Source organism: Mytilus californianus, unplaced genomic scaffold (assembly GCF_021869535.1).
Source record: "Mytilus californianus isolate M0D057914Y unplaced genomic scaffold, xbMytCali1.0.p SCAF_24, whole genome shotgun sequence".
Lineage (NCBI taxonomy): Eukaryota > Metazoa > Mollusca > Bivalvia > Mytilida > Mytilidae > Mytilus > Mytilus californianus.
This window is the reverse complement of record NW_026262673.1, coordinates 6,156,423-6,181,053: the sequence shown is the minus strand read 5'-3', so window position 1 is coordinate 6,181,053 and position 24,631 is coordinate 6,156,423. Positions and strand designations below refer to the sequence as shown.

The 24,631-nt window shown below is 34.2% G+C and overlaps 1 protein-coding gene across 11 annotated transcripts in view; it reads left to right on the top strand.

The window, feature by feature from the left end:
- The window catches only part of LOC127732453 (transient receptor potential cation channel subfamily M member 3-like), a 99,154-nt gene that overhangs the window by 25,765 nt on the left and 48,758 nt on the right, over nt 1-24,631 (top strand). For 2 of the 11 annotated variants that reach the window (XM_052241490.1, XM_052241500.1), the window contains one exon: nt 3,501-3,569. The exons of 7 other annotated variants lie outside the window; for them this stretch is intronic. In XM_052241490.1, coding sequence (XP_052097450.1) covers nt 3,501-3,569 — 69 coding nt within the window. Of the gene's footprint in view, nt 1-3,500; nt 3,570-4,485; nt 4,549-4,776; nt 5,054-24,631 lie in introns of those variants that run through there. 2 more of the 11 variants (XM_052241489.1, XM_052241492.1) reach the window with 2 other exon arrangements.

Sequence of the window (24,631 nt, the reverse complement as noted above, 5' to 3'; positions counted from 1 at the left end):
TACTTATTTATAAGTCCAGATCCTATCATATGTCAGTAGTTACAAATTAGACGGCAAAATTGAGAAAATTTGAATATGCAGGTTACCCCATTTTGTTGTGGCATATACCAGACACCAACATTATTTGCCGAGCTTGATATTTTTTTTGATTTGGTATATATAGTTATACTTTGCAAGTAGATATGTTGTTTTACAATCATAAACGGGTCTTGGAGTATTTTGGCTCTGAAAAATGACCAAAATCAGCCATTTTGGACATGTAGCTAAATAAGAAATATTGAAACAGTTAGATTATACATACACTTAATAGACAGCATTGTTAATTCTATGCATTTTTACACTTAAAGTGATGTATTACTAGGAACAACTATCAAAAAATTATAAATGTTACCATATTTTTTTATTTAAACCAGCGAAATATGCCAAAAAAGGCTTATTTTTGCTGTTTTCGAGCAATTTCATCTGTTAAAACATGGCGCTCAAAAATATTCAGATCGGTTCAATATTTTCCCAAAAAAAATTTGTGTGGTTATTTACATTACTAAGGTGCACCAATATGCCAAATATGAACTCATTTGGAAAAAATGACATTCGGACGGTTTTGCATGGTTTTCTGGCAGATTGGCTCTTAAGCCATAAATAAAAACTGGGATATTCGGTGTAGTAATCCGCGTGTCGTTAAACAATTAACAAATCTGTGATATTCGAAGTAGTAATCGGTGTGTCGTTAAGCCATCAATAAAACTGAGATAATCGGTTTAGTAATCGGTGTGTCGTTAAGCAACGAACAAAAATTGAGATAATCGGTGTAGTAATTTGGGTGTCGTTAAGCAATGAACAACAACTGACATAATAGACGTAGTAATCGGTGGGGCGTTAAGCATTCAACAAAAACTTGACTTAATCGATATATTTATCGGTGTGTCGTTAAGTCTTAAAAAAAACTGGGATATTCGGTGTAGTAATCCGTGTGTCGTTAAGCAATGAACAAAAACTGAGGTGATCGATGTAGTAATCGGTGTGCCTTTTACCCATTTATAAAAACTGAGATAATCGGTATAGTAATCGGTGTGTAGTTAAACAATGAACAAAACTGAGATAATCGGTGTGTCGTTAATCAACGAATAAAAATTGAGATAATCGGTGTAGTAATTGGGGTGTCGTTAAGCAATGACAACAACTGACATAATCGATGTAGTAATCGGTTGGGTGTTAAGCATTGAACAAAAACTTGACATAATCGATATAGTTATCGGTGTGTCGTTAAGCCATAAATAAAAACTGGGATATTCGGTGTAGTAATCCATGTGTCGTTAACCAATGAACAAAAACTGAGATAATCGATGTAGTAATCGGTGTGCCTTTTAGTCATACATAAAAACTGAGATAATTGGTGTGTCGTTAAGCAATGAACAAAAATTGAGATAATCGGTGTAGTAATTGGTGTGTCGTTAAGCAATGAAAAATCTGAGATAATCGATGTGTCGTTAAGCAATGAACAAAAACTGAGATTATCGGTGTGTCGTTAAGCAATGAACAAAAACTGAGATAATCGGTGTAGTAATTGGTGTGTCGTTAAGCAATGAAAAATCTGAGATAATCGGTATGTCGTTAAGCAATGAACAAAAACTGAGATAATCGGTGTAGAAGTCATATGGGTTTTAGGCAATGAACAAAAACTGAGATAATCGGTGTAGTTATCGTAGGGGTGTTACCCAACTCCAAATTAGTGTAGCATACGGAAATTATCAAGGTAATTTAACATGTTTTGGTTTTAATTCTATGTTAAAACAGCTGTATGTGAAACGTATAGATTTGGGGAATTTTAAATGTAAATTGTATCTTGAACATGTAGCTCTCCAATTGTATCGATTCTTATACATCGTTGGCTTTCAAATATTCGACATTGGAAATTTCTGATAAAGGTTTATCCAGAAAAGCTCCTCGAACGCATGAACATTATAAAGTGTTGTTTTCATTTTTAACAGCACTGGGTCGATACCGCGACTAGTATACTATTTATGCACGAGAGTATCATCAGCTCAGTAGTCAGTATTTCTGTTCTGAAATGATTTTTAACAAACTTTTGAAAAATTGTCCGGTTATAAATTTTGAAATAATTTAGAAACTAAGGTTTCAATTCCCTCCGACAACTCTGAATTAGATCAATTTGGCTATTAAATTGTATCTTGAACATGTAGCTCTCCAATTGTATCGGTTCTTATACATCGTTGGCTTTCAAATATTCGACATCGGAAATTTCTGATTAAGGTTTATCCAGAAAAGCTCCTCGAACGCATGAAAATTATAAAGTGTTGTTTTCATTTTTAACAGCACTGGGTCGATACCGCTGCTAGTATTCTATTTCTCCCCGAGAGTATCATCAGCTCAGTAGTCAGTATTTCGGTACTGAAATGATTTTTAACAAACTTTTGAAAAATTGTCTGTTTATAAATTTATAACTTATTTAGAAACTAAGATTTCAATTCCCTCCGACAATGCTGAATTAGATCAATTTGGCTATTAATTTTAGGTTTTTTTTGTTTGTTTGTTTTTTTTTTTTTTGGGGGGGGGGGGGGGGGGGGGGGGTCATGTAGCTCATCAACTGGTTCGGTTCTTATGCATCTTTAGTTTTCAATTAGTCGTCATTGAGTGTTCCTGACGAACAAAAATCATAAAAAGCGCTTCGGACGCATGCAATTTATAAAGTGTTGTTTTCAGAATTTACGGTGTCCTATCAGATACAATGACGGATCATGCATTTATCAATATCATTAAATGTGTTTAATTTAAACAGTTGTGCATTCATGTATCTCTAAAATTGAGAATGGAAATGGGGAATATGTCAAAGAGACAACAACCCGACCAAAGAACAGACTGTGTCTTCAACGCAGCTAGAAAATCCCGCACCTGGAGGTGGTCCTCAGCTAGCCCCTAAATAAAATAGTGTACTAGTTCAGTGAAAATGGACGTCACACTAAACTCCAAAACATATAAATGAACTAAAATTAAAAAACATACAAGACTAACAAAGGCCAGAGGCTCCTGACTTGGGACAGGCGCAAAAATGCGGCGGGGTTAAACATGCTTTGTGAGATCTCAACCATCCCCCTATACCTCTAGCCAATGTATAATAAAGAAACACATAGTAATACGCACAGTAAAACTCAGTTCAAAAGAAGTCCGAGTCCGATGTCCGAATAGGTAACAAAAGAAACCAAGCAAAATGACAATGATACATAAATGAACAAAGGACTACTAGCAGTTACTGACATGCCAGCTCCAGATCTCAATTAAACTGATTGAAAGATTATGTCTTCATCATATGAAAATCAAGTATAATCCCTCCCGTTAGGGATTTAGTATCATACTATCATAAAATATATATGAGAAGAACATAACCCGTATCATGCCAACAACTGGTTTTAAACAACTAAGAAAAATATATTAGAATCAGTCAACGTTATTTCTATAGAAACATGTTTTTATAAATGCTTCAGAGAGAACCTGACTCTAATAGCACAAAGCAAGAAATACAAAAGGAGAGTAATAACAGGATAACTCAAGAGGTATGTAAACAAACATATTCTTTAAAAAAACAGGCTGAAGATAAACTGGTAACACCAAGTAAAACAAAAAGACGGACGACTCCACAAAATACTACATAGCAAACTAAAGATTGAGCAACACGAACCCCACAAAAAGACTGGGGGTAAGTTTAGGTGCTACGGCAAGGTAAGCAGAACTTGTTCCATGTGTTGCCTGTACCAAATCAGGGATATGGCAGTTGTTTTGCACTTGTTCCGTTGATTGATAGCGTTTGCTTTTGATTTTTGGACTTTCCCCTTTTGAACTTGCCTTGAAGTTCGGTATTTTTTGTTTTACTTTTTTGCATTCGTCATGTTGTTTGTGCAATTGCATATCCTTGTTTGATACAATTATGTTAGATGTAAACGATTTTCCAGTAAAAAAATCCTCTTATTATCAAAATTGTTGTACATAAATCTGTGTGCAAAACATAACTGTGTAAATGTCTGTCATCACATTGTTTCTACAAACATTTGTGCAAAGTCCTCGTGTCAACAGTATAGGTTTTGTTATCACTGCTCAACGTAGTTATGTGCCTTTTTTATGTTAACTATTATGCATATATTTATTCGTTGATTAATAAAATCATTATTATTTTTTTTATTATTTGTTTATTTTTTATTTCTGTGCAAACATAATGTATAAATACGAGTTTGTCACTGTAAAAGCTTAATCACAATGTTATTACAATAAAGAAGACTACATTTACTCGGAATATGTTACTACAATAAAGAAGACTACATTTACTCGGAATATGTTATTACAATAAAGAAGACTACATTTACTCGGAATATGTTATTACAAGAAAGAAGACTACATTTCCTCGGAATATGTTACTAAAATAAAGAAGACTACATTTACTCGGAATATGTTTGATTATCTATTATCTTTTTTCAGATAATCAACAGACTTAAAAATCTTGAAGGTAGCTTAACAGAATTAAAGGATACAAAGAAAATGGTTTGTAGTTTAAATAATTGATTTTTTTCTGATATTTGTTTAATTATTTGCAAACTCAAGACTGTTTTATTTCATTGTATTTTAACAGTTGATAAATTAGTGCAACTTAAAGCACATATCTGTCCAATAAAGAAACACTTTCATAACTTCTCAAAAGACATTTTAATTGATTTAAAATTCGATCAAAACACTTGTTACGTCTACATCTTTGCTCTTTTACTTTTTCAGATGATGGACAAATTGCAAAGTATGGAAGAAAGTTTAAAACACGATTCTAGAAATGATATGAATGGATCTTAGTCTAATGTCTTCTGTAGTCGATCTGAATGATATAATCGTAGTAACAATACATCCTGAGTACAATATAGGGATTTGTAATGAGAGAGAATTGTGCTTTTTTTCTAGAATTTTAAATAACCCAATTTGAAACATGAATATGTTGATAGAGAATTGTTTTTCTTTAATCAAAATAGCATGTTAAGTAAATGATTTTAATGTTCAGAAATGTTTTTCTCCGTTATTTATGATACCGCTTTACTTATTCTATCTTACACCTAAAAAAGATCAAATGTTAGTTTTAACTGTACATCGTTTGCTGCCGACGTAGACATTGGATACAACACTCCTGACTGGTAATTGAAATAACATTGACGGTACCCATTGTATTGAACCAAATGTGCGAAATGTGACTATTATTATCTCTTGGCCAAAATATTTGAAAGCCCAAAACATAATACAAACGTTTAAGAGCTGATAAAACCACAAATAGAACAAAAGTAAATTCAAAACTGGACCAGGAATCAGAGCTTTCCACGAGGGAGAAAAATTCCTTTATTCAAAAAGATTTCGAAATTTTATAACAACAAATTTTAAAAAAGGCATGGTAGGAGTACTGGCTACTAAGCTAGTGATACTATCGGGAACAAATAGTCCACCAGCAAAGGTATCAGCCAAGTGGTAATTATAATATTGACGGCACCAATTTTACTGCTCTAGAAAGCTTTGATAATCATAGGTTATTATATGATCCGTGTGGCCATGTTGTTACCGGACACTTTGTCAAATACCGTGAGGTGTTGTGTTTCTAAGAAAGGCCCAAAATTCCATCCACCTTTTAAAATTAACTGGAAGAGGTGTTTTGTAAACTCATTAACGCCTCCCTTTCCCCTTTCTGCAAATCATTCTAAAGACGAGAGACTGTTGATTATAAAGTTTTGATTCCTTGTTTTAAAAAATCATCAATTTTTGAAGATATTTTGTTTTAAATATTTCGAAAATGACCTAATACAAGATTTCTTCTGAAAGATGCCGAGGCTATAGAACAAACTTTAGGAAAACGTGTTGTGTAAACAATGTTTTCGTCGATTAACGTAAATACCTTACCGAAGTACTTCAATAACGACTGAATTAAAAGCTGCTACTGAACATCTCAAAGTTCCCATATATATTTGCTTCCTAAACTACACGAGCCCCTTTTATGATTTTTGTTTTACTAGAAGATGCCCGCGAATCGCGGTACAATTGGGCAAGTGTTAAAAACAAAGAGTTTTTAAATTTCGCGGGCAGTACGTCGACTGAGCCTTCGCGAAAGCGTATAAGACATGGATCGATAACGGTCTCCGAATTTGGATATTTTCTCAAAAATTGGCATTTTCTGTGGAAAAAAGACTGTTTCAAAGACAAATTTAGGAAGTACAAAACACTACATTTATACGTCATATCACAAATATTTCCGACTTTGTATGGTTTCAGAGGAGTTGTGGCTCAATGAAATCGGTTCCTTCCTTTAGTAGTATTGATATCTGGATTCAATAAGTGTTCACTTGTTTTGATTGTTCTGACTTGTTCATTTTCAGTTGTTAAAGTACTCGCTATGAAAAAAAGGTGTAAGACATGGTTGGCACAGCTTTTTGGTAGAATTGATAGGACGGCATAATTCCACATCAACAGGTCAAGAACTTTAAGCTTGTGGTCACTGAATACGATCAGTCTTTAATATAACATCATTTATGATTATTTTTCGTTTTTTCGTCTTCTATTTTACCTGTATTTAGGAGTTCAGTGATGTCCTGATCTCTAAAGTGTACTATTTGATGTGCGTATAGGTTGTCCATTGATCGAGAATAATTATGGGGAGGGCTCAGATTTTAAATATCTTGTTTAACGCCGCCTAATATTCGTGAACCGGTCTTTAGTCAGAAAAATCTTATTACGTTGTCTTGTTTCATATGTTAATGTTTTTAAAAGTTATGAGGACAACTTTGTGTTTTATTTAAACACAATTTTCATCGACTCCAAACCATTTTGAGCTAAAATATTGTATAGACACGTGTCAATTGTTAAAGACTGATGCCTTTTAGATATCTTATGGTTATTTTTGTTCCTGGGTTGCAGTCTAGGTCATGTATTCCACGTCTTCTAGTTTTTATACATAAATGTTGAGGTTCCATAAATACTTATTTCCCAAACTAAAAATGCCATTTCAAAAAAAACCCCGAAAAACCAACAGTTTACAAAACACAAATTAAAAACTAAAAACTAAGCAACACGAACCCCACCAAAAACCGGGGGATCTCAGGTGCTCCTGTGCTCAAAGGAGAATATTTTTGTATAAACGACGAAGACGGACGCCAAGTTATAGAAATAGCTCATACCGACCTGTTGGGCCAAATGAGCTTATAATTGACACTCTTGAATATGACAGATGTTTTCCTTTCGTTCCAATGGTTGATATACGCGAGCGTTTGATTTTCTCAGGTTCTGTGGACTTCCCCCTTTTTGAATATACCTTGGAGTTTTGTTTTGTAAATACTTTTTTGACTTATGCTGTATTGATCTAAAGGTAAAAGTAAAATTATTTTACCCAATTTATATATAAAGCAATCTATCATGAAGTACCAGTAGAGGTGGTTTTATATTCAATATATTCAATTTTCCAATTATCAACCTCCCTTTTTTCAGCAGGTACTAACATCTGCTCCATCGTGTCGTATCAATATATCTCAGTTAATGCGTTACTCTTGTGCATGTTCACTTTATATGAACTTAAAAGGGGTGTGTTTCGTACGCAAATAAAACTATTCAACAGAATTATAAAGAAGAACAACAAAAATCCACTTCATTAGATTTATGGTCACCATTACCAAAAGGTTGACAGATACAAGTTGTCGTTGTCTCAATTGACTAGCGACATGTTTTCTCAGTTTTAGATCTTTAGATACCAGTAGAGTCGTTTGATCTGTTATTCTATAGATTTTGTTCTATTCCCGATGTTGACGTTTGACTGAGTGTAAATTCGCATGGCGGGTGATACATGTATAGTAGGAGATCTTACCTTATCGACCCACCCGGTGTCGCTCCTTTGGAAACAAAGGAAATCTACAAAATAAACTTACTTTAGACCTATCATTAGATAATGTGTTAAACATACGTGAAATATTAGGTTGAGTTAACTTTCTAATAAAGAATTACATTTAAAAAAAATGCGAAAATGGGAAAACTTTGAGTAAATTAAATTATAAGAGAAATTAGTGTTTTATTTTTAGGTGTCACTGTAACACAGTATGATTCTTTTTTTAATCTTATGCAACCCGAGTAAATCCTTCAAATTGTAAGTAAACTTTTGAACGTAATTCAAAGACTGTAAGATTTCTTGGTATCTTAAAGAAAAAAAAAAACTCCAATTCAAATATAAAAACAAAAATGTAAAAACGGCATATCATTTAAAAAATATTTCAATCTATAACGAAATTGATGCCTATCTAAATAATTTCATGTTTATTATTTTGACTATGCATAGTCTTTATATGTTTTTCACTGAATTTAAGTATTATTTTTTAACTATATAAACATATTTTTTTAAATTATAGTTTTCAATGATGGACTTTTTGTTTGGAAAATTTTGTTTGGAAAATGATTAATAAAACTAAGGTTCAACTCCCTCAGGCAAAGTTGACCATAGATGGATTTGGCTATTTTGTTTTTAAAAAATCTTACATGACACAAAACAAATACAAGAATGTTGGTGGGACAAGGGTTTTTGTTTAAACCAGATCAAGTCTACTAAATATAATTACAAAATATAAAGAAATAACATTGTTCATTAGTAAATATTATCTGAATCTTAAACAAAGTATAAAATGATTAAACTGAGAATTTTGATTAAAGCTACAGAAGCATTGCCTATAATTGCTTACATCCACTTCATCTGAACTTTGGTGGATTTGTTGTCTCGTTGACAATCCTACCACATCTCCCTATTTTTATATTTATCAATTATCTAACTTATATAATGACGTATAAAAAGAATTATGTTGTGAAATATGAAGTACTTTAATATAGACTCATAATTCGTAATACAATGTGTACTGTATTGTTACGTTTTACATAAACATTAACATTATTCCATCATGGCTTATTTAATCAGGCATACATACAAATCAGAAAAAGACATGTTCATTGACTTTACGGACCACATGTATAAGTGGGGATAATGGATAGCTCAGGGTTCGGGTAAACAGAACAAGAATAAAACGCTTAAAAGAACTATGCTTATAATTTGGTAAGCCATACACACGTGCCGTATTAAAACAAATTTGAAGGTCAAATCTAGTTCAAGTTGAAGAGGATTGACAAGCATAGTTTCCCAAAAGATTCGAAAAAAACGGTTAAGGTCATCGATATAAATGAAATGTGGTAAAATTACCGATGAGACACCTATCCACCAGAGATCAAATGACGTAAATGTAAGGTATATACTGTGGATTCATTTCTTTTCGTGGGAACCAATTTTCGTGGATGAAGAAAAACTTACATGTTTGTGGATATTTAATTTTGTGGTTTTGCCGAAGTCTTCATACAAGCCTATAGAAAATTTGTCATTCGTTGAACATTTAATTTCGTGGTTCACCTGTACCCACGAATTCCACGAAAATTGACATCCAACGAATAATGATGAATCAACAGTAGGTCGCAGAACAGTTTCAAAATGTGCGAATTTCACACCTGATAATAAGGTATAAAACATGACAAAGTTCAATTCGAACGAGAAATCCAACGGCCTGATACACAAATTAAGGTAGCACAATACAAAGATTTTTTCACCCCAAATCAGACAACTTTAAATTGATGTAATTACTTTCATCCAGCTTTAAATTTTATAAATGAGGTACCAAAAGAAAGAAGAAAGATTAATCTTTCAAATGGTGATTATTTCATTATGACATGATTATTACATAATTAATTATTATGTAATTAGTTGCTATAATGTAATGTCCACACTTGAATGAAATTAGCGTCTTTGTTATTCATACCATCCAAAAATATTTTATAGATTCTTGTGCAACACAGTTTGACCTCCAAAAGGGTGTCTCAGATTTTTCCTATTGTATTTCATTCTCTCATAAACCTTCAATGAAGTTTGCAACCTCAATTCATAAGAGATCACTTAATTAAATTGGGTATAAAATGTGTTCTATTGATGTTTTTGGAAATCTGAGACACCCTTTTTAAGATAACTGGTCAAGGAACAACATGTGTGAAAATCAGACATATAGGGGCACCCATCTAGGAGCTAATTTCATTTAAAACTACATTTTCATGACAAAAATGAATGTGTCACAATTGAATCAATAAGGATTTTCCTACTTGTACCCCATTAACTTCAATATAATTCACACATGTATCATGGGGATACTTGAGGATTTGCCTTTAATCATAAATCAATTAGGTTTTGACCAGCAAGAAAGCATTCCAATTCAGCAATTCTAAATATATAAAGGAAATGCACACCATATGCATCAAAAATCCGATCTGGCGGGAGATGTTACATCATTATTGACCTTGCTTAAGTCAGTTGCTACTGATATGGTCAAAACTCCGCCCACCATGATAAACCTTTACTATTAATGATCTTAGAAGTTTAATTACACATTGCATTTACTTTTTTCAATATGGATTTTATTCTTTTAGTATATAAAATGTTATATTTTGTTATTTGCATTGTAAGTTATGCATGTGTACACAAAATGATCAGTTGGTCAGTCTAGAGGATCCTTATGGGGATTTCTAGAATTATAATTGTATACAATGACAATATGGTGTTTTACACAAAGTAGATTTTTTTCATTTTTTGCAGTTTGAAAATGAAATATTTAATTTGTATTTTCTTTTAAAAAGAATTCATATTTAAACATTCTCCTCAAGAAATTCTAGTATAAACATCAGCAACATTTATTGTTGTACAATTATATTTTTTTAATATCTGTACATTTATATTTTGATTCCCTCTATAGCTCCAAATAGTTGTTTTGTTTTTTCTCCTGGTAGCTCCAATACAGAAATGTATTTTTACTTGGAATTCATTATCTTCATTTTTCCATAAATCCCTAATCCACCTCTTTTTCATAACTGTTATTTTTATTGCTGGTCAGTGGTCGTAAAGCTACCAAATGATTCTATTGATTAACCACATAGTACTGCCCACATGTTCTTATCTTGTACCAGTCAGACACGTGCATTTGTTTATAAAACTAATTATCATCAAAACTCATTAACAGTGCAAGATATGTAAATATTTTTTTCTTCTGTGGTTTTTGAATATTAAGAAGTAACAAAAACAGCTGAAAATGAAATTTTGATAAAATTTTGTTGCTTTTGTATTGTGCTACCTTAAATAATAGACAAATACCAACTACAACCTCCGATTCTCAGACTCCTTGCTTGAGAAAAACATATACAAAATGTGGCTCTCTATGTGGTGAATCCTCTCCAACCGGTGACAGTGACAGGACAGCACACAATAAGAACAAACTGTACAAATCAGTTGAAAAAGGCTTCATTATAAGATCGATATAAACAATCAACCCAAAAAACGATTAAAAACCAAACCAAAGAGTTCTCGCAGTTAATAAAAGCTAGCTTAGAGCAAATAACACGACGGGTTTCACATGTTGCACATGATATTCTTACCCTTCCGGAGCACCAGAGATTATCGCTTTCTGATGGGTTTCGTATGGCTCAGTCTATGCTGGTTGTGAATACTATTTGTTATGATCGTTTTTTTTTTTTTTTTTTTTTTTTGCCATAGCATTGTCAATTTTGTTTTCGATTTATGACGTAAAATTTCCCTTTGGTATCTTTCGTCTCTCTAATAAATAAATCATGCTGCCCAGACCAAACTATCAATCAGTTATCATTCGATGGAGAAAGTAAAAGACAAGATTTACTCGAAAACAGTTGCTAGACCGAATGGTTGTCTATTAGAATATCGTTCATGTTCTACTGTTCTGAGACTAAACGTATTTGGCCGCTCAACCATTTAATATTAAGCAGTGTACAATCAACGTGTTTTTCCATCAATTTATTAATTTAAGGCAAATAGTTTTTAATTCTATTATCATTTGCAGCGTGTCTTTGAATCCTTTTTTTCATAGAATTTTCCTTGAACACCTTCATCGCCTTTTTTTATAACACCTTCATCGAACATTCTAAAAACACCTTTAAAGTATTTTCCTAGAACACTTTGGTACAGCTTTCCAAAATTATTTTGATTGGACTGTCCAGTACAGCATGCTGGATTAGCACAGCAATCTTCAATTCCGCATGTCGTGATGATACAGCTACAACAACAATGTTTCTGGCAATAAGCACAGCAAGCTGTTATAATTTCAGATACAGTTCCATTTACGGTTACTGATGGGCAACCGCATCCTGAAATAAATACCAAAAATTCAAACAGAAAGACGAGATTGAAAAAGATTAATCTAGAATGCATGCTATAAAGTTCAGCATAACAATAAACAATATACAAATGCACGCCAATTAAAAAAACAGTAAGTTTATTTCTCGTGTTGATCAAATGGGCATCTGTCCTACACCTTTTTAAGCCTGAGTTTTGAATTGACAAATATATACATTTTTTATCTGAAAAGATACATCAGATGTTATAATTAAATGTGACTCTGGAATATAGATCAATGTAACAGCAATCAAACGAAACCAAGTACCAAAGACATGTTGTTTCTTTTTTTTTTAATTTTACGATTGCATCAGTAGAGCGCAACATCCGTAGAGATTGATTGATTAATGTTTGCGTAATGTCCAATGGCAAATACTTCATTCATGTTCAGGACGAAAACCTCTGACAACAAACACAATAGCTAGATCCAACAACGGGGGCTGACATGAGCGAAGGACGCGAAACCTGAAATGCAATGAGCAGATAGGGTACATTGGAAAAGGACAGAAATTTAGTTTTTCATCAGACCACCTACGGAACCCTCGAAATGATTGTTGCAAGGGTTTCTGAACGTGGCACTCTCTCTACACGAGGCATCGGATTTAATGTCAACATTTTGACCGTACGTGACTACGTATGTATGCATTCCGCACAACCGCACGGATGTCCAACTTTGGGAAGGGCTTCACTGTCGGTCGAAGGAAGATCAGCAGTGACCATATTTTCAATTCGAAGTCACATATGGGTGCACACGTAGAGAGGTTATATAACCAAAGGTAAACTTAGGTCATTATAACCATTGTAACTAAACTATATCTTAACCATAACAATGTATCATGTCTGATAAAGAGAGTAACGTTCACTGATATGCCTAGATATAAAAAAAAAGTAATACATTTTTAAATTAGATGTTATAACCAACACTGTATAAAGAATGGGAGAGTGTCGTAGAAAAATGACATCGACACGCCTTCAGCACCTTTAAGAAGGTGTATAAGGTAACAAAAACATATACATTAAATATTGAAGCTACGTTCAGTCAAGATGTCAAACATATACCTTAAACATTAGAGCTACGGTCAGTCAAGATGTCAAACATATACATTAAACATTAGAGCTACGGTCAGTCAAGATGTCAAACATATTACACATTGAAGCTACGGTCAGTCAAGATGTCAAACATATACATTAAACATTGAAGCTACGGTCAGTCAAGATGCCAAACATATACGTTAAACATTGATTGAAGCTACGGTCAGTCAAGATGTCAAAAATATACATCAAAAATTGGAGCTACGGTCAGTCAATATTTCAAACATATACATTAAACATTGGAGCTTCGGTCAGTCAAGATGTCAAACATATACATAAAACATTGGATCTACGGTCAGTCAATATGTCAAACATATACATTAAGCATTGGAGCTACGGGTAGTCAGTATTTCAAACATATACATTACACATTAGAGCTACGGTCAGTCAAGATGTCAACAATGAATAAATTGCTACTATCCCCGAAGTTGTCTCAGAAATTGATAAAAGCCTAAATTACACGCAATCTGACCAAGCATAAAATGAACCAAACAATTATTATTGTAAACAAGTTGAACAAACTAACCCAAGGATTTGATTTTTTAGAAGATAAAGACATTCATGGTTCTTTCAAACCACATCGACCGCAATCGCTAATAAATGTAAAAAAAAAGTGAATTGGTGCCAAAGTAACTCCATAAGGGATTACATAAAATCCTTCAAATGTGGCGTATTTACAAGGAGGAATGTCAATAGATATACAGGGGTTGGGATTACCAGACTTTTTTTTTATTCTGTACGCAGGACGCGCGTTTCGTTTACATAAGACTCATCATTAAGACTCAACTAACAGTTGAAAGGTTAAATGAAATGCAAGAGGACTATATTGTTTAAATTCCAAATGGTTTAAGTTGGTAAAGAAAGGAAAGTCGGAAAATTACGTGCTATTGGTCCTTTTAATTAGTTTAACAGATATGACTTTTCGAAACTTAACACTATACTGCCAAGCAATCTTACCAAAATGAAGTTTTCATATTGATTAAATCGTCCTTTCAAAAAGATGATTGCAGATTTATTTGCCTTAACCAAATAAGCTGTATATGGCACAACCTTTGGAAATTCGGGTGATTAATGCCGTTTTACTCCGTATTTCATTTTGTCTTACAAATGTTTTGAAAAAGATTTTTAGGGAAAAAACGGCCCGTATATTGAGACTTCATATTTATCAAATAAAATGTTGTATGTTTCACTGGTATGTATGTTGAAGCAAAGCTAGCAATAAGGATAAAATATGGCTTTGAATTCTATAAAAACAAAAACAAATCCAACTAAGAATCATTTTAGCAATTCATATTTAAATAGCTAACTTAAAATGAATTATGAACATTTCGATGGATGCTATTACGATATATTAGTTCAGCGAAAAAAGCTTTTATTGTAATGAAAAATAACAAATCGTGTTTTTTTTTCTTTTGTTCACATGTCACCGGATTTTGGCAGAATATATTTGAAATTTTCAAACGAAGACAAATTGATTCGTAACTAAATTACAACATCTTAGATTTGGAAAATGAATCACAAATAATAAATTGAACTATTTTAATCGTTTAATTATAATACTCTGATTTTTTGTTTTATAAAAGTCGTAATAAATGTCTTTTCATCAAAATAGAAATGGTGGTGTCTACATATTGTTTCTTTCCAAAACTAATAAGAGAGCAGACACAAATAGCTAATAAATCAATATGTCTATTGTTATCTCGTGGTCCTTTTGTTTTTGACATGGCGTTGTCAGTTTGATTTCGACTTGTGAGATTGAATGTCCCTTTGATATTTTTCGCCAGTCTTTTACCAACAATTAAAGAGGAAATTTGTGTTAACAAGTTTCATTTGAATTTTATTATTTTAAAATTTTCAAACCCGCTGCATTTGTTTGCACATGTTCCTAGTCAGGAACCTGTTTCTGTGGTTGTCGTTTGTTGATGTGGTTCTTAAGTGTTTTTCGTTTCTCGTTTTTATATAGATTAGACTGTTGGTTTTCCTGTTTGAATTGTTTAACACTAGTCAATTTGGGGCCCTTTATAGCTTGCTGTTCGGTGTGAGCCAAGGCTCCGTGTTGAAGGCCGTACTTTGACCTATAATTGTTAACTTTTTACACATTGTGACTTGTTTGGAGAGTTGCCTCATTGGCACTCATACCACATCTTCTTATTTCTATGTACCAACGACTTTGTTTAATTGACTTAACCGTAAAAGATTATCACATGCTTGAACCCAAAACATCGTAACAATATGCCATGTTTGTTTACAAACATTATTCTTCTTTCGACTGAACCGTTATTACTGAAAATTCAGAAAAAAATGTCCGTGAATCTATTATAATTATAAGTTAAAGTGAAAAAATCACAAAAATGGATGATTCATCATTTTATGAAACTCTGCATACAGATATATATATCTGATACCAAAATGCCAAAACTTATTATTGCGATCATACGCATGTAGCAACATTAAGACCATCGTTTTATTTACCAAGCCGTGACGGTATATCATACGCATGTAGCAACGTTTATACCATCGTTTTATTTATCGAGACGTGACAATATCATACGCATGTAGCAACGTTTATACCATCGTTTAGTTTACCGAGCCGTGACGATATATCATAGGCACGTGAAACAACATCGTTCTGTTACGTGGTAATTGAGTCCTCAACAGTTCCTGAATATAGGAATAGTGATTATATTGATGTTCTTATAAGTAAAACATTTAAATGATACAAAGAATCAACAACCCCACATTAAGAGAAAGGAATTGTCAACCCTTCCGGCGCACACGATTCTATTCTCCTATAAGATTTACTATGTAATGACGTGACGGGTGCCCCTATTGGAACCGGATCTGCTTCCCCGTCAGAACCATATGCGATTACCCCCTGTTTTTCATTTGATTCATGTTATTCAGTCTTTACTTTTTCTATTTTGTGTTTGTGTACTTATTTGTCTGTTTGTCATCTTTTGTTTTTGATCATTGTGTTATTAGTTTCCGTTTGACTTTTGGATGTCTCCTTAGTATATCCTACCTTTTTTAGTAATTCTTTAGTTAAAGATAAGTAATCTTTTTGCTTTTTAATTGTGTTTTTATCTGCTTTTCTTTCAATGAATAACATAATTTTTTCCAGAGTAAATAAAAGAATTACACAGACTTCTAGAATTGAAATTATTTAGACATACCTGATTTACCCCGAAAATGGTTACAGAGACTTGGCCTAAAAACTCCACATGCAAAAACTATAACAAGAAATGTGAAATGACAATGTGGTAATCTCATTTCGATGTTTTGTGCACTTTCAAATATTACAAGCCGTCATTTGCGATATATAAAACCAACTTAATTCAAGTTGACGTAATTAATCATGTTCACGTCCTGTATAAAACATAAATGCATATACAAAAGGTCATGAACATGTCTTCATTTTGCCATCTTAAATCAACCAGTTATCTTTCATTTGTCCTATGCGTACCAATGTATTTTCTAGTTTATTTAATCCTTACTTTGCTGAGCAGAATAAACAATTTACACAGATTTATTTACTTACAAAGGCGCGCAAATGACAACATATTATCCCTCATGAGACTGTACAAAGTCAAAGATATGACACTGTACTAAATCCGTTGTTGATATTTTGAAACGAGGTAGATAATTGTCATACGTCCGAAGTAGAACAATGTACCAAGTTCATGTGATAATTCTATATCAAGGTATGGGTAGGATTCTGTACCAAGTCCGAGTAACGATGATGTACCAAGTACGAGGGAGAATACTGTACCACGTTCGATGGATTTAACTGTACCAAGTCCAAGGCAGAATACTGTACCGCGATGGAGGGATAAAACTGTACCAAATTCGAGAGATAATACTGCAACAAGGCGGTTGGAGTATACTGGTCCAAGTCTGAAGGAGACTACAGTACCAAAGTTGAGGGATACTACTGTATCAATTCCGAGGGAGAATATTGTACCGAATTCGAGGGGAAATACTGTCCCAAGTTCGAGAAATAGCACTGTACAAAGTCAAAGAGAAAATACTTCAGTAAGTTCGAGGGATAAAACTGCATCAAGACCGGGGTAGGATTATGTACCAATGCCGAGTTGAGATGCTGTACCAAGTCCGAGGAAGAATACTGTTCCAAGTCCAAGGTAGACTAAAGTACCAAGTTACAGGGATACTTCTGAATCAAGTCCAAGGGAGAATAGTGTACCAAGTTAAAGGGATAATGCTGTACCAAGTTCGAGGGATAATACTGCATCAAGCCCGGAGTAGTATTCTGTACCAAGTCCGAGTTAAGATGATGTACTAAGTCCAAGGCAGATAAATGTACCAAAGTCCGAGAGAGGCTTAAATACCAAGTTCAAAGGATAGTACTATAACAAGTGCGAGGGAGTATATTGTACCCAGATCGAGGGTTATACTGTAACATGTCAGAGGGACACTATAGTACCATGTTCGCGAAATAATGCTGTATCAATACTGAGGGCGGAATACAGTACCAAGTCCGATGGAAAATACTTTACCAAGTTCGATGGAGAATACTGTAACAAGTTGGAGGGAGTATACTGTACCAAGTTCGAGATATAATACTGCATCAAGGCCGGAGTAGGATTCTGTGCCAATAGTTATCAAAGGTACCAGGATTAAAATTTAATACGCCAGACGCGCGTTTCGTCTACATAAGACTCATCAGTGACGCTCAGATCAAAAAGACTCATCAGTGACGCTCAGATCAAAATAGTTCTAAAGTCAAACAAGTACAAAGTTGAAGAGCATTGAGGACCCAAAATTCCAAAAAGTTGTGCCAAAGACGGCTAAGGTAATCTATTCCTGGGATAAGAAAATCCTTAGTTTTCCGAAAAATTCAAAGTTTTGTAACAGGAAATTTATAAAAACGACCATATAATTGATATACATGTCAACACCGAAGTGCTGACTACAAGTCCGAGTTATGATGCTGTGCAAAGTTCGATGCAGAATACTGTACTAATTCTGAGGGCGACTAAATTATCATGTTTGAGGGATACTACTGTTATAAGTCCGAGGGAGTACATTGTACCATGGTAAAGGGATATACTGCATGAAGGCCGGGGTAGAATTTTATACCAAGTCTGAGTTAAGATGTTTTATCAAGTCCGATGGAGACTAGGGTACCATGTTCGAGGGATAATACTGTATCAAGTCCGAGGAAGAATACAGTACCAAGTCCGAGGGATAGTAATGCATTAAAACCGGGGTAAGATTCTGTACCAAGTCATAGTTAAGATGTTGTACCAAGTCCAAGGCAGAATACAGTAACGAGTACGAGGGAGACTACAATACCTAGTTCAGAGGATGAATACTGTAACACGTTCGAAGGAGAATAGTTTACCAAGTTTGAGGTAGAATACTCTACCAAGTTCGAGGGATACTACTCTACCAAGTTCGAGGGAGTCTATAGTACCAAGTTTGAGGGATAATACTGTATCAAGTCCGACGGAGAATACTGTACAAAGTCCGAGGGAGACTATAGTACCAAGTCCGAGGGAGACTATAGTACCAAGTCCGAGGGAGGCTATAGTACCAAGACCGAGGGAGAATATTGCACCAAGTTCGACGTATAATACTGCATCGAAATAGGGGTAGGATTCTGTACCAAGTCCTAGTTGATATGCTGTACCAAGTCCAGGGTAGATTGCTGTAACCAGTCCGAGGAAAACTATAGTACCATGTTCGAGGGATACTGCTATATCACGTCCAAGGGGGAATACTGTACCAAGTTCGAGGGATAAAACTGCATCAAGGCCTGGGAAGGATTCTTTACAAAGTCCAAGTTAATATGTTGTACCAAGTCCGAGGCAAAATACTATACAATCCGAGGAGAATACCAGCAAATTTAAATCAAACAATAGCCGTATTTGTATTTGTATATGAAACTGGTTTTTTAAACATATTTTGTACAAGCATGAATAAAGAAAATCATCAAAATTATGACCACTGTGATTGACCATGGGTCAATGTGATTGATTCTTTTCATAATATAACAATGTTAGATTTAATTTAACCATGTTAAGTGTAAACATGCCATTTATTTTAAAAACAGTTCACTTAATGAATAACCTTTCCATATTTTCATTTTGGGGTTTACACAATATAATTACAGGGACATTCAACAGCATATAACATGTATGTAAGGGTTCGGTTCCAATTTTGAATTTCATTATTAACATGAATTAGCAAACCTAATCAATATTGGAATTTAAAACTAAATTCTTGTGTTCATAATTTGTATATATGTTGCTTTCCATACAAATTTTAATGTGTTTTTTAAATAACCAATATTGAAATATTTAATTCATCGATGTAAAGTATGAAAATAAACTAATAACTTTATTGATTCGATCAATTAATATAATCTGTTTTTATTTCCCATGGTCACCTATTGTTTTTCATAAAATTGTAAGTGATAATTTACACATGAATAAAATGTAAATAAAAGTAAACGTAAACAGATAAAAAGCTACAGGGTCATTAATTAGTCACTATATATAAACATAAAGAGATGTAGTATGATTGCCAATGAAACAACCAAAGTGCAAATGAGGTGGATGTAATGTTCAGTTTTTGTTTGTAAATTGAAAATATGCACTAGGCTTAGGATTAATTAGATAATGATAGTGTTAATTAGACAATGGTATTGCTTTTACAGGGAATGCTATCAAACAGTGCAATGGCACACTGTTCTTGTTTTATTTTCCTAATAACATGTTTATATTAAAAAAAAATGAAAAACACATGTATTCACTCAAACAGATAAAAAGCTACAGGGTCATTAATTAGTCATTATATATAAACATAAGGAGATGTGGTATGATTGCCAATGGAACTACTATCCAGCAAAGTTCAAATGAAGTGGATGTAATGTTCAGTTTTTGTTTGTAAATTGAAAATTTGCACTAGGCTTAGGACTAATTAGATAATGTTATTGTTAATTAGACAATGGTATTGCTTTTATAGGGAATGCTATCAAACAGAGCAATGGCACACTGTTCTTGTTTTATTTCATAATGAGTATATTAAAAAAAAATGAAAAACACATGTATCCACTCAAAAAAGGTTTTTTATGTGAGGATAAATATTTCAGAACATTTTGTCAATATCTCAGTATACAATGTCATCTTATGTAATCCCAGGTAATTATGGTTATTTTAGATAAAAGTTATATAATGTAATCGATTACATTTGCCTCATGTATATTTTATGAAACTCATACACAATGCTAGGAATTAAAACTAGCATACAGAGCTCGAATGTGGGCAGTGAGTCACTAACTGTTCTAGAGTTATGCCTCTCTATAACTTGGAAAATTGAAAATTGTTTCGTTTCCTCACTTTTACTTAAGTTTGCCCCATTTAAAGTTAATGAAACTCATACACAATGCTAAGAACCAAAACTCGCAGAGAGAGAGAGTTCGAATTTGGGCACTAAGTCACTTACCGTTCTAGAGTTATCCCCGTTTTAACTTGGAAAATTCCTATTTTTTTCGTTTCTTAAGTCTGCCTTTCGCATATTTTATGAAACTCATACACATTTCTCAGAACCAAAACAAGCAAGCTTGTGCTGGGGGCATTCGTGTCCTCATACACATTTTTCTTTTCTTGTTTATCCTATATTCAATTAAGTAATCATCCTAAAAGCTGCGTGTTTTACGACATATCGTATAGATAAGCAAAGATTTCTTTGAATTTAAATTGTTATAAACCTACCACATCTTGTGACCACGTCAGGCTATCTGGACTATGTGTTGTACGCTAAATTGGTAAAAACCTACCACATCTTGTCACCAAGTCAGGCTATCTGGACCATGTGGTGTACGCTAAATTGGTTTACACCTACCACATCTTGTCACCAAGTCAGGCTTTCTGGACCATGTGCTGTACATTAAATTTGTATAACCCTACCACATCTTGTCACCACAAAGTCAGGTTATCTGGTCCATGTGTTGTACATTAAAATTGGTATATACCTACCACATCTTGTGACCAAGTCAGGCTATCTGGACTATGTGTTGTACGTTTAATTGGTATAAACCTACCACATCTTGTGACTAATCAGGCTATATGGACCATGTGTTGTACGTTGAATTGGTATAAACCTACTACATCTTTTGACTAAGTCAGGTTATCTGGACTATGTGTTGTACGTTAAACTTGTATAAACCTACCACATCTTGTGCCCAAGTCAGGCTATCTGGACAATGTGTTGTACGTTAAATTGGTATACACCCACTATGTCTTGAACCAAGTTAAGCTATCACGACTAGGTGTTGTACGTAAAATTGGTATAAACCTACCACATGTCACCAAGTCAGGTTATCTGGTCCATGTGTTGTACATTAAAATTGGTATAAATCTACTACATCTTTTGACCAAGTCAGGTTATCTGGACTATGTGTTGTACGTTAAATTGGTATAAACCTTCCATATCTTGTGCCCAAGTCAGGCTATCTGGACAATGTGTTGTACGTTAAATTGGTATAAACCTACTATGTCTTGAACTAAGTCAAGCTATCAGGACTAGGTGTTGTACGTTAAATTGGTATAAACCTACCACATGTTGTCACCAAGTCAGGTTATCTGGTCCATGTGTTGTACATTAAAATTGGTATAAACCTACAACATCTTATGACCAAGTCAGGCTAAATGGACTATGTGTTGTACGTTAAATTGGTATAAATCTACTACATCTTTTGACAAAGTCAGACTATCTGGACCATGTGTTGTACCTTAAATGGTATACACCTACCAAATCTTGTGACCACGTCAGGCTATCTGCACACTGTGTTGTACGTTAAATGGGTATGAACCCAACATGTCTTAAACCAAGTCAGGCTATCTGAACTATGTGTTGTACGTTAAATTGGTATAAACCAACCACATCTTTTGACCAAGTCAGACTATCTGGACTATGTGTTGTACCTTAAATGGTATACACCTACCAAATGTTGTGACCACGTTAGGCTATCTGGACTATGTGGTGTACGTTAAATTGGTATAAACCTACCACATCTTTGGACCAAGTCAGACTATTTGGACCATGTGTTGTACCTTAAATGGTATACACCTACCAAATCTTGTGACCGCGTCAGGCTATCTGGACTATGTGGTGTACGTTAAATTGGTATAAACCTACTATGTCTTGAACCAAGTCAAGCTATCAGGACTAGGTGTTGTACGTTAAATTGGTATAAACCTACCACATGTTGTCACCAAGTCAGGTTATCTGGTCCATGTGTTGTACATTAAAATTGGTATAAACCTACAACATCTTATGACCAAGTCAGGCTAACTGGACTATTTGTTGTACGTTAAATTGGTATAAATCTATTACATCTTTTGACAAAGTTAGACTATCTGGACCATGTGTTGTACCTTAAATGGTATACACCTACCAAATCTTGTGACCACGTCAGGCTATCTGGACTATGTGTTGTACGTTAAATTGGTATAAACCAACCACATCTTTTGACCAAGTCAGACTATTTGGACCATGTGTTGTACCTTAAATGGTATACACCTACCAAATCTTGTGACCGCGTCAGGCTATCTGGACTATGTGGTGTACGTTAAATTGGTATAAACCTACTATGTCTTGAACCAAGTCAAGCTATCAGGACTAGGTGTTGTACGTTAAATTGGTATAAACCTTCCACATGTTGTCACCAAGTCAGGTTATCTGGTCCATGTGTTGTACATTAAAATTGGTATAAACCTACAACATCTTATGACCAAGTCAGGCTAACTGGACTATTTGTTGTACGTTAAATTGGTATAAATCTATTACATCTTTTGACAAAGTTAGACTATCTGGACCATGTGTTGTACCTTAAATGGTATACACCTACCAAATCTTGTGACCACGTCAGGCTATCTGGACTATGTGTTGTACGTTAAATTGGTATAAACCAACCACATCTTTTGACCAAGTCAGACTATCTGGACTATGTGTTGTACCTTAAATGGTATACACCTACCAAATGTTGTGACCACGTCAGGCTATCTGGACTATGTGGTGTACGTTAAATTGGTATAAACCTACTACATCTTTTGACAAAGTCAAACTATCTGGACCATGTGTTGTACCTTAAATGGTATACACCTACCAAATCTTGTGACCGCTTCAGGCTATCTGGACTATGTGGTGTACGTTAAATTGGTATAAACCTACTATGTCTTGAACCAAGTCAAGCTATCAGGACTAGGTGTTGTACGTTAAATTGGTATAAACCTACCACATGTTGTCACCAAGTCAGGTTATCTGGTCCATGTGTTGTACATTAAAATTGGTATAAACCTACAACATCTTATGACCAAGTCAGGCTAACTGGACTATTTGTTGTACGTTAAATTGGTATAAATCTACTACATCTTGTGACCACGTCAGGCTATCTGGACCATGTGTTGTACGTTAAATGGGTATGAACCCAACATGTCTTGAACCAAGTCACGCTATCTGGACTATGTGTTGTACGTTAAATTGGTATAAACCAACCACATCTTTTGACCAAGTCAGACTATCTGGACTATGTGTTGTACCTTAAATGGTATACACCTACCAAATGTTGTGACCACGTCAGGCTATCTGGACTATGTGGTGTACGTTAAATTGGTATAAACCTACCACATCTTTGGACCAAGTCAGACTATTTGGACCATGTGTTGTACCTTAAATGGTATACACCTACCAAATCTTGTGACCGCGTCAGGCTATCTGGACTATGTGGTGTACGTTAAATTGGTATAAACCTGCAACATCTTGTCACCAAGTCAGACTATCTGGACCATGTGTTGTACGTTAAATTGGTATAAACCTACCACATCTTGTGACTAAGTCAGGCTATCTGGTCTATGTGTTGTACGTTAAATTGGTATAAACCTACCACATCTTGTCACCAAGTCAGGCTATCTGGACAATGTGTTGTACGTTAAATTGGTATAACCTCACCGTGTCTTGAATCAAGTCAGGCTTTCTGGACTATGTGTTGTACGTTAAATTGGTATAACCCTACCACATCTTGTAACCAAGTCAAGCTATATGGATCATGTGTTGTACGTTAAATTAGTATAAACCTACAACATCTATTGACCAAGTCAGGTTATCTGGACTATGTGTTGTACGTTAAATTGGTACAAACCTACCACATCTTTTGACCAAGTCAGACTATCTGGACCATTTGTTGTACCTTAAATGGTATAAACCTACCACATCTTGTGACCACGTCAT